Genomic DNA, 17,532 nt, shown 5'->3' with positions numbered 1-17,532 from the left:
AAAAAAAAAAAAAAAAAAAAAAAAAGAAGAAGAAGAAGAAGAAGAAGAAGAAGAAAGAAAGAAAGAAAAAATCAGCTAACCCATTGGTATATTTTTCCATTATAGAGAGTTGTCAGGTGATGGTATGCAGATCCTAGCAAAACTGAAGTGCTAGAACTGTCATAAATAGCACAATGCTGCATTCAATTCTAACCTCTAAACATCTGTGTGCTTACCTGTGTTGGAGTTACCCCCTCGGAAACCTACTTCTTTTATGGCAAACAAGACGTCTTTGGCTGACGTAAAGTTTTTCAAGTAAAATTCTATTTTGGGGTGTTCGCTATAAAAAATGAAAAAAGAAAGTTTTTTAGGAAGGGCAAATAAACATGACCTTAAAAAAAAATTTGCTGGCAAAGGACCCAGATTCAATTTCCAGTAGCAACATAATGGCTCACAACCATCCAACTCACTTCCAAAGGACCCAACACCCCTTCTGACCTACAAAGGCACCAGGCACACACATGGTTCATACATACATTCAGGGAGAAAAAACTCATACAAGATAAATAAAAAGTTAAAGTCAGACCCAAGTCTTTAAATCACATAGTATACAATCAACTAGCACATTGCTTCCACTTACTGGGAATGTTGCAGGAATGTAACAAGTACAGTAGCTGCATTCAGCATTTATTATATTTTGGATGATAGCTAAGTATACACAATTTCATGTTTTCACAAGGTAGAATTATCCCAGTTATTTAAAGAAACAGGCCTAGAACACTTAGTTAATAGGCCTAAGATAACATGGCTACCTTTTAAATTCAGACTCAAGTGGCTCCAAAAATCATTCCAAAGTCTAGATGGGAACTAGAATAACAAACTATGTGTATGCAGCATGCTAAAGCAGGTGTGGCTCTGGGCTCTGGCCTTAGTGGAAGTCCCTACAATTGGGTACCAAGTAGGTAGGAAACAATTGGACATGAGAGTACATCAGCAATCTATTAGCCTAAGTCTCTCTGGTCAAGACATTTTAAATTATTATTTGTATGGATATGGGTATTTTGCCTGCATGTTACATCAGTGCACCATGTGGATACCTGATGTCTACAGAGGCCAGAAATGTTGGATGTCCTGGAGCTGGAGTGACAGGTGAACCTGTGTCATTTGGAAGACCAATCAGTGCTCTTAATTGCTGAGCCATTTCCAGTCCCTAAGATTGAGGACATGGTACAAGGGAATGCATTGTAAAAACTACAATGTTTTAAAAACTACAATTTTTCTCTTATAAAAACAATGGCATTTGCCAATCCTAGTTATGAGATTTAAAGAATTTCAATTCAATTCTAACTATATTTTGTTCATTAGAGACCATGTTGAGGACTGGGTAGATGGTTCAGTCTAGGACCTGGGTTTATCCCCAGAACCCATGTAAAGAGAACTGAGTGTGGTGGCCTAGACTTGTGATCCTAGTACTGGGGAGACAGATCCCTGTACATGCTAGCCAGCCAGCCACGCCTTCTTGGCTAGTTCCAGGCCTATGAAATACCTGTTTAAAACAACAGAAAATGAATAAAACCTGAGGTTGTCCTCTGCCTTCTGCATACACATGTATATGTACCTGTGCACATAAGCCAGACATAGTAGCATGCTTGTAATCCTAGCACCTGGGAGGCAGGGGCAGACAGATCTCTGAGTTCAAGGCCACCCCGGTCTATAAAACAAAACAAAAACAAAATAAAAAACCAGCCAGACAACCAAACAAGCCAACAAGATCACAAGAAAAAAAAAGAAAAGAAAAAATAATCAACAGCTGAGTCAAAGGAACTTGCCTAGGTGTTTATGAAATTGATATTTCATTTTAAATCAACACAACAAAGGACTTAGTGTTTTAAAGACAAGGGGGAATGGCTGTATTACATAGAAAAGTTAAATAACTTCTAAGCAGAGCCAACTATAAAAACTAACAAGCAGACCTGGAAGACAAAGGCAGGGTGATCTCTTGCACTCAAGGCCAGCCTGGTCTACAGAGCAAATCCCAGGATGGCCAAGGCTACAACAGAGAAACCCTGTCTTGAAAAACAAACAACAAAAAAAGTAACAAACAGAATATTAGTGCTTGTGTTGTTTGGGGATACACACTGGTATTAGCTGCTCAACTTTCTATAGAGCAATTTAGTAATTTTATCAGAGACTCTGAAAGTGTCAGAACTTCACACCCCAGGAGTCCAGCAGAAGGAAGCAGTCAAAGATGGATAGAAAGCGGACAGAAGGCTTCGACCAGAAGGAAGTAATCAAAGATGGATAGAAAGCGGACAGAAGGCTTCTCGTCAAAGGGCACTGTGACTGTGAAAGGCAAGGGAAGAATGTCGCCACAAGTATGCAAAGTTAAACTATAAAGCAATTTACAATGCACATTTGCCTCAAGAAAATGCTAAACCACTAGGGGAAAATAAACAGGGTTCAACATTTTCATAGCCTGAATTGTAGAAAAAGGGAGCATGCGTACAAACGAACATCTCAAATGCAGAAAGGAAACAACTTTATAAAGGCTTGGTCTGAGAAATGTATTTCTTTGTACCTCACTTCAGAAACCTCCTATAAGGAACATAGTACATGGCTAAAACCAACCAATATTAATTTTACAGGCAGGAAGTGCAAGAGATCGTGTGTTAGAACATGACCCATAAATGAAGCTGTGTCAGGAGATTCTGAGAGCATCTTAGAAAACTTCACGTGAACAAGACAAGAGGCTTGTGATTTCTGTCCCTCCACCACATGGGTTGTTCTTGGAACAACCCATGCCTCTCCCAGGTGTAATAATAGTGGGTTTTACTTTAGATTATCCATCATTTTACCTGTTATTATTCAGAATGACGTTTGTAAGCAAGGGTTGCCCTCATTACTGTATACAGCCTAAACTCATGTGACATTGGCGTTGTGACTGTATACAGCTTGAACTCAGAGTGAACTTTGTTCATACGACCTTGCTTAATCCTCAGAATGCCCTCAGATTATAAATTGTCTGATACCCTGAATAAAGTTGCCTACTGGATGAGACTCTAGTCCACCTCAACTTTTTTTAGGCTCCACCCTCCCAGGTTCACTGTCTACTAGAGCAGTAACAGCCATGCTTGGATCCCAATGAGGGAACATAGAAAGGGCAACAAAAACAAGCAAGCAAGCAAGCTAACAAACAAACCAACAGAAAGGCAGGGAACGGAGCTTACGGCTGCTTCCTCCTGAAAGGAAAACTCAAAGAACTGAGTGAAGCAGAGAAAGGTGTCTTTTATGCCAGCGACACCCTGAGCCCTGCACAGTCTACCCAGGCAGTCTCTGATGTTGTCTGCAGTGCTGGGGATTGAGAACTTTGCATGTGCATGCAAGTGCTTTCAGAGGTTGTTTTTTGTTTGTTTGTTTGTTTTTTTAAAAGACTGGGTCTCACTATGCAGCCCTGGCTGGCCTATTTGCTATATAGTCCAGGCTGGCCTTGAACTCACAAAGATGAGTACAAAGCTGACACAGGGCAATGGCCTGCTTCTTCCTCCTGAGTGCTGAGATTAAAGGTATACACCACCACGCCCAGCCATGCATAGACATCCTTAAATCCCGAGTTTGTAGTTTGGCTTACAGCTTGTCCAGATTTAAGTTATGTTTAAGGAAATGAATAAAACAGCTTGTTAAGTTGCCATCACTGAAGACATCCATAATCTCTTTAAAGTTAGTACCTGGCTTGAACGAGGCCTACATGTGGTCCTTCTGTTCCAATTCCCAACATTAGTGCCACTTTCCCAACAAAATTCTTCTGCAAATTAAATCGGCGCTGCCCTATGTTAAAGCTTCCATCGATGAGAAATGCAATGTCGGCCTTGCAGTCTACAGAGAGGCAAAGAAGGGCTTCGTTAGTCTCCAGCGCACCTGAAGGAGATGTCGCTGCTCCGAACACTTGGCTTACCTTTATTGCCAGTCTTCTTCTCTGGTGTTTTCTTTAGTCTTTTACCTGAAACAAAGGAAGCTCTTGGCAATAACAAGACGTTTACACAGCAGGAACTTCCACCTGGGTGTGCCCAGGGCAAGGGGTGCCATTCTTAGAAAGACCTTTAGGTTCTTTTCATGGTCTTCTGGGCTGGGAAAACACTACTCCGACAAGGAAACACAGCAGAACTGTGTGTGGCAGGCCTATGTACTTGGTATGAATCTATCCAAGGCTTTGATATCTTAAACCCACAATTAAGGCAAGCTTGGGAATACAGAACCACATGATTATAATGTCTTTGAATTTAAAATGGCCACTGCCAGGGTCAGAGAGATGGAGTAACATGCAAGAGTGCTCACTGCTCTTACAGAAGACCCAGGTTCGGTTCCCATCATTCACATTAAGCCGCTCAAGTTACAATAGCCTGTAACCTGGGCTCCAAAATAGCTCCTAGGTCTTCTGGTTCTGCCTTTGCCTGCATACACACCACGCACATAAGTACATTCAAGCACGCACATATACACATACAATAAATGTCTAATAAAATAGAATATGAGGTAGCTGCTTTGCTTCTCATTAATATTAATGTTCTGAAGGAAAGCATCCACCAACATTTATGACTCCAGACTATTGCCAGGTAACAAGGGGATCAGCTCAGTGTTTCCTACCTGAAGGCGGATGGGCTGTGGACACTGCCCGTCCTGTGGCTTCCTGGGTACTGCTTTTGCCTTCTGTTGAAATGAGAAGTTTATTGTTTTTCTCCCTCCTCTGCCATTAGGACATTATGAATCTAAAGTTCTACATGATAATTAAGGGAGTAATGGTGACTCAGGTATAAACATCGCACTGACCGCTAGGTTCGGAGAGTCAAATGTACTCTTGATGTATTTGAAAAGATCACCCAAATTGACTGTTTTGATAGTTAGTTACTAGTATCTAGGCATCCAGATTGCAAGCAATTCAGATTTTGTTTTCCACCATGTAAAGAGGGATTGTTACTCTCCCAGTCCCCCCAGTTTGGTTTGGGTGACTCTGTACCATAGTTGACTTCTTAACTACAAGGTTTTCTAACAGAATAAAAAAGGTAGGGCTAAGGAAAGCAGAAAACCCTTTTGAGGAAGAGTGGAGGCAGTTTTTATACAAAGCTGAAAACAATGAAATTGTACCTACTGGTCACAGCGAAGGATGCGGACCATCTGGAAAGCATCTGAGACTGGATGCCATTGGCATCTACTGAGGAATAATTCTCTCGACCAGGAAGGCTATAGACACGCACGGGTCCCCCTGAGGTGTCAATCACTCCCCTGCAATGCGAGAGTTACAGCTGAGACACTACCCAATAGACAGAGCCATCTGTAGCTTACATTGGTCAAGAAAATAGCTGAGTGGAGAAGCTAGTTGCCTAAGGGTGCTTGCTGCTGGCCCTTGAAGACCTGATCATACAGAAACAAGTATGTCTGAAAAAGTGACTTTGTAGTGTCAGACTTTTCAAAGGGATGATAAGAACATACTGGTATCCTGTTTCCTACAGTTCGGAGATTCAGAATTAATAGAGAGGCGTCAAATTTCTTAAAGTAGTTAACTGCATGTGCCCTTGGCCTATATTAAAAAGAGGAATCATACTCCTGCCTCTACTGGAGGATGGGATGGTATTGGATTTCCATAGTGACCTCAGCAAGATATTTGACAACCCTGAGTTCAGTCTCCTCACACCAAAACCAGAACAAGGCTGTGTGTACTGTAAGACTAGTGATGGAAGTTAAAATGACAAGGTATGTAGTATAAAAACCCTATTATATATGACACAATGAGGGGTATTTTAGAATCATAGGAATGTGGCCATCAAGCACTAGTGCAGGGCTGGAGGAATGGCTCTGTGTTTAAGAGAGCTTGCTGCTCTTCCAGAAGCCCCAAGTTCAGTTCATAGCACTATGAGGTAATTCACAAACACATGTGTAACTCCACCTTCAAACACCCTCAACTGTCCTCCGTGGGCACACACACACACACACACACACACACACACACATACACTTTTTAAAATAATGTAGTCTGCTCATTGTCAGAAAGTTTCCCTTACATGTTAGGTCATGCAAGAATACCCATGAAAACCTCAAAAATATGGCCAAAATTGACACACCAAAAAGTAGCAAGCAGGTAGGAGAGGGGTCCACACAGCTTACGTCACACCTCGCCGATTCCCACCCCCATGCCCTTCCCATGTGCTCTGGCTTACCTATGGACAGCAGCCCCGCATATGCTGGATACCGAAGCATACACTATGTTCCCAAACACAGAAAATTCCTCAAGAGAGCAGCCTCCTGGGCAGAGAACATCTGCTTTCTCTTTTCGGATATCCAGGCCTCTGGTAAAGCAGGTGATAGGGATGGGAACTGAAGAGAAAGGGTGTGTCAGGTAAGAGCTCCTGGGCTGCTTTATGGAGGGAGCATTGCAAGGATTATATTTATTTCCCCAATTCCTATACTTCTACCAAAACACTGGCTTAACTCCATTTTAGATATTAACAAGTCCAAAGGGGGTTCCGATTTAATCTAGGACCCAGTTACTACAGACATCTAATGTGACCTTCTTCCAGTTCTCCGTCAATTTGGAAAATGTAATTGAAAGTAAATCAGAACGAGAAAATAACATTAGTCTTTGACCTAGAAATAAAAAAAATCCTAATTGTGATGTAATTGTTCCCAGTTATGTGTTGAGCCTTTGTGGAGTGTCTTCACAGTCGCAAGCAAAGGTCTTCAAGCAGCTCTTCCCAGGGGTCTGGTTAGCCGGGTTACCTGATACAGTCCCACATTCACATAATCCAACCAGTTAACTGGTGCCTGGATCCACAGAATGCTATTAAGTCACACATTTTACAACTGAGGAAATGAAAGTCATAGAATTAATTAGCCTACTAGCACTCCACAACTCCCAAAGGATAAAAAACAATGAAGTTACTCCTCTACTTGAATCTGGTTGTATCTCCTCCAGATCTGTCCAAAGGGATATGGAAGGCAGCAAATCCTTTTTTAAAAGAAAGCACAGCTAATATGCTTAAACTTTATAATCAGTCGGACTAATTTTAAACAATTAAGTTTAGCACCCAGCGTAGCTCACGAAACCAGCCCAGCACTCAGGAAGCTGAGGCAGGAAGATGGCCTTGAGTTTGAGGCTAGAGCGGGGTTACACAGTGAGTTCCAGCTCAGCCTGAGCTACAATGACACCACTTCAAAAAAGTTACTACAAAAGGTGTTAATTTGTCAAATTACAACAAACCCCAAAATGGTAATCTGTCAATTTACTGATGATTAAATCGAGATTAAGATTATTAAATATGACTTTCCAAACATAGAGAATTGAAGTTATCCAAGACTTTTGTACACAGATGTTTCAAAAAAAAAAAAAGTCTCCCCTAAGCGGCAAGACGGGATGGTTTTGGTTTTGCAAGTCTTGCCTGGACCATGGAAGAAAGGGGAAGACCAAGGTGCAATACCAATTCCTCAAGCTCGGTTAAAATCCTAACTTCAAATAGGAGCCTAGCACCCTTATCACATAACCCCAATCTTTTCCGTTTTCAGCGACGGGGGTGGGGGTAGGTGGGAGTTGGGCGGCGGCGACGACACTGGAATCCTGGACCGAGATAGTCTGTCTGGAGCTGCTAACACATGCTTTGTTGGGCAAAAGGTACTTACCTTTTCTACTTTGAAGAAAAGCAAGCGTAAGATTTTAGAAACGAAAACTGTCTCTTACATCGCAAGAAAAGACACCGAACCACGCTCGGACTTCTACACGTGGCACAAACTCTTTTGAAGCTCCCAAGGAGCGATAGGAACAGGCGACGCTCTTTTCCATAGGGGTTACAAGCACAAACGCACAGTAAGGTGAGCGGACTAGGTAGGACCAGGATGTGAGCAGCCCTCTTCTGTGAGCTGGGGCCAAACAGTTGTCCCCAGTCCCGAAAACAATAGAATACCTCGGGACGAATGGTCCGGGGGCTACGTGGTGTGCGCCCGGGAAGGAGGCACGGGACCGACCTACGGGGGACCCTGTCGTGGAAAAGCAGGTAAGCCGGAGGGCTGCGTGGGAGATGGGTGAGGGCAGGTCTTCACCTCTCCAGCCCCGGCATCTCTCCTTAGGTCCTCAGCCTGCGCGGACTGACCCTGTCCTCCCTCCCTGCCCCGCCAGCACCTAACTCACCCGCTCCCTCGGCGCGCGCGAGCCGGGGCAGCAGCAGCAGCAGCAGCCACGCACCTGCGGAGGAGAGAGGGGACAGCGAGGTGGCTGCAGCCTCCGCCCGCGCGGGAGGACCAGGGATAGGAGGCGGGAGTGTACCCACCGAGGCAGAGAGCAGGGATCCGGGACGAGGGCATGGCGAGGATCTCCGTGGACCTGCGGGAGAGTGAGGCGTGAGCGAGGCTCACCGGGGACCGCACGGCCCTGCGCTCCTCCGAAGCCGGCCACGGCGGGAGAGCCCGGCCGCTGGGAGCAGCTCCAGACGCGCTGTGCCACCTAGGACCAGCGTGGCGGGGGGACGCCAGGACACACAGACAGGGACGCAGACCCTGTGCACCACCCCGGGTCCCGCACCTGCGTGGGATCCGCCCGGCTGCACCCGAGTGCGGTAAGCGCGGCTCCGTGGCTGCTATAAAGACAGGCGGCGCGCATGAGCACTGTGCGGGGGGCGCCGGGGGAGGGGGGCCTCAGGAGCGGTCCCCGGCCCCCCCACGTAGGGCGGTGGCCGGCCAGCTCCGCCCTCGGCCCCCCGACGGCCCCCCGGGGGAGGCCAGAGCACTGGCGCCTCTCCCTGCGGTGTGGGGGTTCTCTGGGGAGGCGTGAAGGTCGCCAGTGGCGTCCGGGGACTTGCTGGGAAAAGGCGTCGGAGCGCGCCTGGGGACACGCCTAGGGATGCTTACGGGATAGGGTACGGGACGGGTCTGGAGGGAATTGAGGGGCCCCTCCTCAAGTCGCAGCGGGGTGCAAAGCAGCCAAACCACCCGGTTCTGAGAACGAAACTTCCCAGCTTCGCGTCTCGTGGGAATAGTGCCTACTTTTAAAGTAAAACCAAGCAGCATTTGGTGAATGTTGTGGTGGAAAACTTGTCCTAGGGGCTCGGCCTCTGGACTTCTTTTCTGCTGGAAAACGGTTTTTCCCTGATGGGTCATTTGTTGTAAAAGATAGGTACATTGTAGGGTGCCCCTAACCTCCAGGCAATATTACATTTTCTTTTTTCTTCCTCTTTGTCTAGATCAGGAGAGATTCGTCCTTGTATGTGTTTCCAGTCTCAAATCTGCTGATTACATAGAACTTTAGATTTGGTAATATGTGTCCCTCACTTCTATTATAGTAACTTTTCATGATGGGCATAGAGAAAGAACAAAACACATAGGTGGTGTGTGTTCATGACAGACCTGCAAGGTACCTGAGGAGCTCCAGACCTGGACAGCCCCAGCTTTAGCTTTTTGTTGTTGTTGTTTTGGTTTTGCTTTTTTGTTGGTTTTTTTTGTTTTTGTTTTTGTTTTTTTTTTTTTTGTGACATGGTTTTAAGATAGTCTACGATGACCTTGAATTCATTATCTCCTGCCTCAGTCTTCCGCAGTGTCACATATAGACCAACACACCTAGTTACAATACCTGTTTTAAATCTAGCTTTATTTAGTTATAATTCACGTCATAGAATCCATCCATTTGAAGACCAGGATTCAGGGACTTCTAGTAAGTTTATGATCCTCATATAGATCAATTTCAGAATATTTAATCACATTAAAAATGATGCCTCCTGGTGATAAGCGGGTAGACCCTTCTCTACCAGTGACCTCAGCAATCTACTTCCTCTCCCTATAGATTTGTCTTTTGTGGACATTTATGTACGTGGAGTCCTAGCGGGCATGTTGAGGTTCACCTATGCTGAAGTGTGAGTGGAGCATTCCCCTGTCTCTGAACAGCCCTTGCCTGGGCAGAATGCCTTGGTGTTTTTACCAGGTAGTCTGGTTTGGTTTCTTTTACCACCTGGATGTCTTCTGAGGGAAAAGAGACAAAACTATTTGATTGGTGAATTGGCAAGTACTGGATGTTTCTTTTTCATGGCTGCTTGAAAGATTTAATCTCTTTCACAAGAAAATTGTGTTTTTCTCAGAAGTCTACCTATCCTTGATATTTTTTTCTTGGAAGAAAAATTGAAGACGAAGAGAATTAAAACTGTCCTTTTCATGATTGTTCTTTGTGTGTCCTACACCAGGGTTGGACAGGCTCCTCCAGTCAGGCCCAGGAAATTGTCATGATCTTGTATAATTAGTTGCTAGGCAGCAACTCAGGCGGCATGACCAGGGTGCAAGAGAAAGAGTCCCTGCAGGGCACAGTCCCTGATGCCATTCCACAGAGATCTGGCAGAATCAAATTCCTGCAGCTATTTCCATGATAGCCCCTGAGTCTGTGACTTAAGAAATAGAGGAAATAGCTCATTAAGTTTCATGGTTGTTTACCCAGGCATTTTAATTATTTTGTTTTGAAACATTTAAGAGAAGTTAAGTCTTTATTTATTTTTATTCTTTTGGAAAGACCAAACCAAGGAGGGTGGAGGAGTTAGGGTGATATTTCTTTTCCTCAGTTAGTTTGTTTTTCATGTTCACCATAAATATATGGAGGGAAAATCCGTGCTTTAAGAGGCAGGTCTTCAGAGCCAGAGGGAAAGGCAGATCTGGCGCACTTGACTGGAAAAGACAAATTGCTAAAATTACATTTTTGCATTCAGTTGGGTGACATTTCAGGACATTGTCCAGGATTGCTAGTTATCTTGCTTTAATGAAGACCATTTACTATTAACAAAGAAAGAAAGGGAGAAAGAAAGAAAGAAAGAAAGAAAGAAAGAAAGAGACAAACAAACAAACAAACAACCCCAGAGGGCATTTGGTTCCTAACCGGGTTGCTGTGTGGGGACCACCTCAGGAGCACTGATTTGTATGGTAGCCTGAGTTTTCTATCCCCCAAGAGATTCTGATCCTTTTGCTCTGGGATGAGGCCAGAACCTTAAGCATTTAAAAACCTCTCTGGATGATTCTAATGCATAACCCAAGATACACAATACTTAATTCAATGTCAGCAAACAAATGAATAATTTTAATCTTTCACTGGCTTTTCACTTTTTCACTGAGATTCTTTTTCTATGTTTCAACTATGCTTCCACGATGAAACACAAGTTATAGTTGTTTAAAAACAATGTCCAGCGATAGTGAAATGGTTCCGCACATTAAGGTGCTGGTTCTACAAGATTGGCTACCAGAATTTTACCCTAGGTGACCCATATAAAGGTGGAAGGAGAGAACTGGCTGCAGTTGTCCTCTGATCTCCAGAGGTGGGAGCTGTAGCTTGTACACTCACACACACCCACACTCTATAATAAACAAAGTGAGTAAATCCATTATGAAAACATGTATTAATTGTTGATCTTTGTGCCATCACTATTGGTGTTCTGTTCAGGATGTCATCTCCTGTTGTCAATGAGTTCAAGGTTATTCTCCACCTTCTCTTCTATCACCTTCAGTGTATCTGGTTTTATGTTGAGGCCTTTGATCCACTTGGACTTGAGTTGTGTGCAGGGTGATAAATATCGATCTATTTGCATTCTTCTACATGCAAACATCTAGTTAGACCAGCACATTTGTTGAAGATGCTTTCTTTATTCCATTATGTAATTTTGGCTTCTTTATCAAAAACCAGGTATCCACCGGTGTGTAGACTTATGTCTGGGTCTTTGATTTGATTCCGTTGATCAACTTGTCTGTTTTATGCCAATATCATGTAGTTTTGTTATTATAGCTCTGTAGTAGAGATTGAAATCAGGGATGGTTCTTTTATTGTACAGGATTGTTTTAGCTATTCTATTTTTTTTTTTTCATATTGAGTACTGTTCTTTCAAGGTTAGTAAAGAATTACTTTTGGGACCCTTGCCCTCTTTCTGTGTTGCCTCATCTAGCATTAATGTAAAAGGAGGTGCCTAGCTTTATTGCAACTTGGTATGCCATGTTTGGTTGACATCCCTGGGAAGCCTGCCCTTTTTTGAAGGGAAACAGATGAGTGGATGGGGAGGGAGGGAGGAGGTGAGGAGGGACAGGACTAAGCAGAGAGGAGGGAGGGGAAACTGATGTAGAGATGTGATATATGAGAGAAAAAATTAATAGGAATATAAAGGTTTTTTTTTTTTAATCCTAACATGATGTGTTGGCTATATTTGTCAACCTGATACAACCTAAAGTTCTCTGGGAAAAAAGTATCAGTGAGGGATTATGTAGATCCAGTTGGTGGCTATGGAGGACTGTCTTGATTGCCTCAATTCCCTGAGTTTGGGCTTTGGACTTTGAGAAAGTAAAGAAAGCAAGTTTTTGCTCACAGCATATGCATGCATCTTATTCTCTTTAGTCTTTGCTCTTTTTAAAAATAGATTTTAAAGATTTATTCTATTTTTAATTGTGGTTCTGAGGAGTCTCAGGTGAGCAGAGCCCACAGAGACATCTGATCTTCTGGGACCGGAGTTGTAAGCCATCTGATATGGGTGCTGGGAACTGAACTAGGGTCCTATGCAAGAGCAATATGTGCTCTTAACCACGGAGCCATCTGTCAGTTCTTTCTCTGCTTTTTGATTTGATGTGACTAGCAGTTGCTCCACCCCGCTCGCTCAAGCATAATTCACTGTAGCTGACTTCAGACACACCAGAAGAGGGCGTCAAATCTCATTACGGGTGGTTGTGAGCCACCATGTGGTTGCTGGGATCCGAACTCAGGACCTTCAGAAGAGCAGTCAGTGCTCTTAACTGCTGAACCATCTCACCAGCCCATATGAATTTTTTTTTTTTTTCTGTATAGCCCTGGCTGTCCTGGAACTCACTCTGTGGACCACGCTGGCCTCGAACTCAGAAATCCGCCTGCCTCTGCCTCCCAAGTGCTGGGATTAAAGGCATGCACCACCACTGCCCAGCTAAGTTTGTTTCTTAAATATGTATGTTTGTGCGTGTGCTCATGTGTGTAAGCCAGGAAGAGGGTCATTGGGTGTCCTCCACTAATCTCTGTCTGTCCCTTCGAGGCAGCGAGGGTCTTTTCTTGAAACTGGGGCTTGCCTCTCAAACCCGGAGTTACAAGTGTTTTTGTTACATAGGTGCTGGGATCCGAACTCTGGGCTTCATGTTTGTGCAGCAAGTGCTCTTAACTGCAGAGTCATCTCTCCAGCCCCACCACAATATTTTCAGACAAAAGTTGTTTCTGTTGATTCTTTTTTCTCGTGTTCTTCTCCCAATAGCCTCTCTTCCACTTACACGTCACAGGTGTCCCCGTGTTTTTCCTTCCTCAACAGCTCTTTGACCCTCTCCTGGTCTCTGTAGTTTTATAGCTTACAATTTTGATCACAGCACTTATGTACATACATATAAGCATTGAAAGCCATGATCTGCCTGTGAGAGAGAACATGTGAGCCTGGGTCACCTTGCTTCATATACTTTCCAGATACACCCATTTTTTTCTGCATATTTTAAAATTTCACTTTTCTTTATAGCTGAGTAGAATCCCATTGCATACACCATTTTCATTATCTGTTTCTCTGTCGCTGGGCGCTTAAGCTGTCTCATCTCCTTGCTATTGTGAATAATGCGGCAGTAACGCTCGGTGTGCGGGGACCTCTGTGGTAGGGTGTGGAGCACATGCTTGGGAATAGGAGCTGGGTCATGCGGTTGTTATATTTTTAAATTTTTGAGGCCCCTGCCATGCTGATTTCCATTACAGTTGTACCAATTTATACCGGTGGTAAAGGCTCATCTTTCCCCACCAGCATTTGTCTTGCCAACTTTCTTGATGACAAACCAACCACAGTGATACGGTTTCTCAGAGCGGTTACAATTTACGTTTCCTCATAGCCAAGAATACCAAATACTTACTGGCCATTTGTGTTTTTTTTCTTTTGAGAATTTTCTGTTCACTGCCTTTGCCCGTGTGCCGGTTGGCAGTTTTCTTGGTTGCTGTTAAATTCTCTAAGTTCTGGATATAATCTAGATAGTGATTTCCGTCTGAAGTGTGGCTGATAAACGTGTTTCTCCCATTCTGTGGGCTGTCTCTTCACACGGTTGCTAATTTGATTTGCTCTGCGGAAACATTTGAATTTCATGTAATCCCATTTGTACATTCCCGGGGCCTTGTCCTGTGCTACTGAGCGGCTCAGGAAGTCCTTGCTGTCTGGAATGTACTTCCTGGACTTTCCTCTGTCTCAGATTCAGCACTTCAGATTTGCTTTATTTTGTTTTTCCATTTTTATTTTTTGAGACAGGGTCTCTCTATGTATGTAGTTCTGGCTATTCTGGAACTTAGTATATATTCACGGCTGGCCTTGAACTCAGAGATCTGCCTGCCTCTGTTTCCCAAGTGCTGGGATTCAAAGCCTGTACCATCATTCCTGGCTCAGCTGATTGTTATTAAATTTGCATATATGTATGTCTATGTATTGATATGTTCATGTGCCACTGAGGGCCAGAAGATATTGTTGTCCCTGAAGCTGGAGTTACAGGATGCCCAGTGTAAGTGCTGGGTGGATAAATGTGCTTGCTGTGTAAGCCATGTGGCCTGAGTTTGGTCACTCCACAAAATTGTCCTGTGACTTCCATGTGTGGGCTGTGGCATGCGTGCATGTGTCATATACGTCAAGCACGCATAGATACCAAATAAAATAGAAACTGAAGTATATTGTTTAGTCACAAGAGTTTGTAGTTTCTAAAGTTTCTCTTAATTTCTACTTCTAGTCCACTATGGGCTAAGTAGGTACCAGGGATTTTTCTCAGATTTTTTGCTCTGTAGGTATTTGTTAAGTCCAATTGGTCTCTGGTATAATTTAGCCCTGAGAATTCTTTGCTGAGTTTTAATATGGAAGACTTATCTAGATGTGAGAGTGGGAACTGAAGTCTCTCATTATAATTGTGTCTTGACTTAAACGGCACTTTATGTTTAGTGTTTGTTTTATAGTTTATAGTTGGGAGGCCCCCAAACTTGATGTATAAATATTTACAATGTTCATAAGTGCTTAATGATTGTCTCTTTATTGATATATGGTCCCCTCATTTATCTCTCTGACTAGTATAGCTGGTCTTGGCTGCTTTGTGGGTTCTTCTTTTTCCCACCCTTTATCCCCAGGTTTCATCCTCTAATTTCTTTCTTTCTTTCTTCCTTCTTCTTCTTCTTCTTCTTCTTCTTCTTCTTCTTCTTCTTCTTCTTCTTCTTCTTTTTTTTTTTTTAAGACAGTGTTTCTCTGTGTAGCCCTGACTGTCCTGGAACTCTGTAGACCAGGCTGGCCTCCAACTCAGAAATCCGCCTGCTTCTGCCTCCCAAGTGCTGGGATTAAAGGCATGCGCCACCACGGCCCGCCTTTATTTTGTTTTTTAAGACTTATTTATTTATTATATGTAAGTACACTGTAGCTGTCTTCACACACCCTAGAAGAGGGCATCAGATCTCATTGTAGATGGTTGTGAGCCACCATGTGGTTGCTGGGATTTGAACTTAGGACCTTCAGAAGAGCAGACAGTACTCTTAACTGCTGAGCCATCTCTTCAGTTCTAATTTCTTTCTTTTTGGTTCTTCTTTGACCACAGCTACTAGCAAACCACAACCAACCTTCCTAAATGACCAACAACCACTGACCCTACCTCTTGGGACCCTTAGATTTATGTAAAATTCCCAGAATTCCAGACATCACACAATCACAGAAATTATCTGCAGTTGGCAAAACCATGCTTCTGCTAAGGCATGAGGCAAGTCATGGTCGGCTGCTTCAGGCAGTCAGAAGCAGCACCACATCTCTACCCCAGGGATTAAAATGAAAATTCTTATACTATTTCTGTGTCTTTTAAAAGAAATCAAAATGCCCTAAGTATTAGTACAGACTAGTCTTGGTTAGAAGTCTTTATCGGGTATAAGGATAGCTACTCTTGATTAGTTGTGGCTTTTTATTCTTTGGGAGGTTTATTTTTTTACCCTTTGATACTCAGTTTTGGGACATCTTTGCTATCGAAGTTTGTTTCTTGGGGACAACAGATAATTGGTTAATGTAGTAAGTTTGTCTCTTTTTATGGTGAATTGAGTTCATTTACTCTTAAGGCTATTGTAGAAAGGAACCTGCCATTTCCTAAGGTCTTGTTAGATGATGTTTTGGTTGGCTAGATTATTGATATTTCTCCACTCCTCTCCTCATTAATTTGGGGGAATTGCAATTGAAAGATCAAGACTAGATTATTGGATTAAGAACCAAGATGCAATAGTCTGCTGTGTTTTAGAGGCACAGAGAGTGAGCATGAGAGGATGGAAGTCCGCATACCAAGTAGACAGAAGCCAAATACAAGTGGTTGCAGCTGCTCTAGTGTCTGATAGAGTAGACATCAACTCAAAGTGAATCCCATTTGGACTATAAAAATAACTCTTAACTAATAAAAAAGAAAGGGATCAAAACAAACCTTATTAGATCATAATACAATAAAACTAGAAGTCATTAATAGCAAGAGAAGTTGCAGAAACTATAAATCTATGGAGTTTGAACAATACACTATATTTAAACAACTCTGTGTGTGTGTGTGTGTGTGTGTGTGTGTGTGTGTGTGCACGCGTGTGAGAGAGAGAGACCTAGCCACAGAGGCGTGTGTATACCATGGTATGTATGTGGTGGTCAAAGTACAATTCTAGAAGAATTAATTCTTTCCGTCTTCTACTGTTACAAGGGTTCTGGGGATCAAATTCAGGTCCCTGGGCTTGTGCAACAAACACTATGACCACTGAGTGATATCATCAGCTCCAAATCACTTCAATAGTTCCATTATTGTTACTACTATTACTGCTGCTGCAATGATGATGATTGTGCAAGTAAATGTGTGTGTGTGTCGGGGGGGGGTATGTGTGAGCCACGGTGCATGTGTGGAGGCTACAGAACAATTTTGTGGAGTTGGTTCTAACATGAATTCTGGGATTGAACTCAGATCACCAGGCTTGCATGGAAAGTACCTTTATGTGCTAAGCATCTTGGCAGTCGAATTACACTTGTGTATTATGGTTCTTTTCTCCCACTTGGGTTCTGGGTACCAAACTCTGCCAATGCTCTTAACCATGGAAACATTTCTCTAGACCCACCCCTTTTTTCTTCCTTGAGACAGGATCTCACTATGCAGACCTGGATAGCTTGAATTCTATGTGTAGACCAGGCTAGCTTCCTGCCTCTGTCTCCTGATTGTTGGGATTATTGGTGTGCACTATTATGTCATGCTCATTTTTTAAATTAAAAGGTCAGGGTAATATTTTGGGTAATTTTTTTCTCATAATCTGTCTTTTGTTGATTATATTTTCATAGTGATATTTAGCATATTTTTGGACCTGTGAAATAAAATTAATTTGGTAGTTAACTATGGAGGTTTGGAAAGAATTTGGGTTCTTTTTTCCTAATTTTTAAAAATATGTACAAAACACTAAGCCTGTTGTCCCAAGCTTCTTTTTTGTAGTTCTGGGGACTGTGCTGGGCCTTGCCTATGTGGTGTATGTATTGTGTACCCACCACACTAAACTTCCAGCAT

At 43.1% G+C, this 17,532-nt stretch overlaps 1 protein-coding gene across 1 annotated transcript in view; it reads right to left on the bottom strand.

The window, feature by feature from the left end:
* Coch (cochlin) overlaps positions 1–8,659 on the bottom strand; it is a 12,425-nt gene extending 3,766 nt beyond the window's left edge. The window contains exons 1-9 of the mRNA XM_031356677.1: positions 8,540–8,659; positions 8,289–8,341; positions 8,150–8,203; positions 6,189–6,345; positions 5,123–5,256; positions 4,621–4,683; positions 3,932–3,976; positions 3,705–3,852; positions 216–319 (exon numbers count right to left, since the gene is read on the bottom strand). Coding sequence (XP_031212537.1) covers positions 216–319; positions 3,705–3,852; positions 3,932–3,976; positions 4,621–4,683; positions 5,123–5,256; positions 6,189–6,345; positions 8,150–8,203; positions 8,289–8,322 — 739 coding nt within the window. The 5' untranslated portion in view covers positions 8,323–8,341; positions 8,540–8,659. The remainder of the gene's footprint in view (positions 1–215; positions 320–3,704; positions 3,853–3,931; positions 3,977–4,620; positions 4,684–5,122; positions 5,257–6,188; positions 6,346–8,149; positions 8,204–8,288; positions 8,342–8,539) is intronic.
* Positions 8,660–17,532: the final 8,873 nt, after the last annotated feature.

Source organism: Mastomys coucha, unplaced genomic scaffold (genome assembly GCF_008632895.1).
Source record: "Mastomys coucha isolate ucsf_1 unplaced genomic scaffold, UCSF_Mcou_1 pScaffold6, whole genome shotgun sequence".
In the NCBI taxonomy this organism is placed as follows: domain Eukaryota; kingdom Metazoa; phylum Chordata; class Mammalia; order Rodentia; family Muridae; genus Mastomys; species Mastomys coucha.
This window is presented reverse-complemented; position numbering and strand designations above follow the sequence as displayed.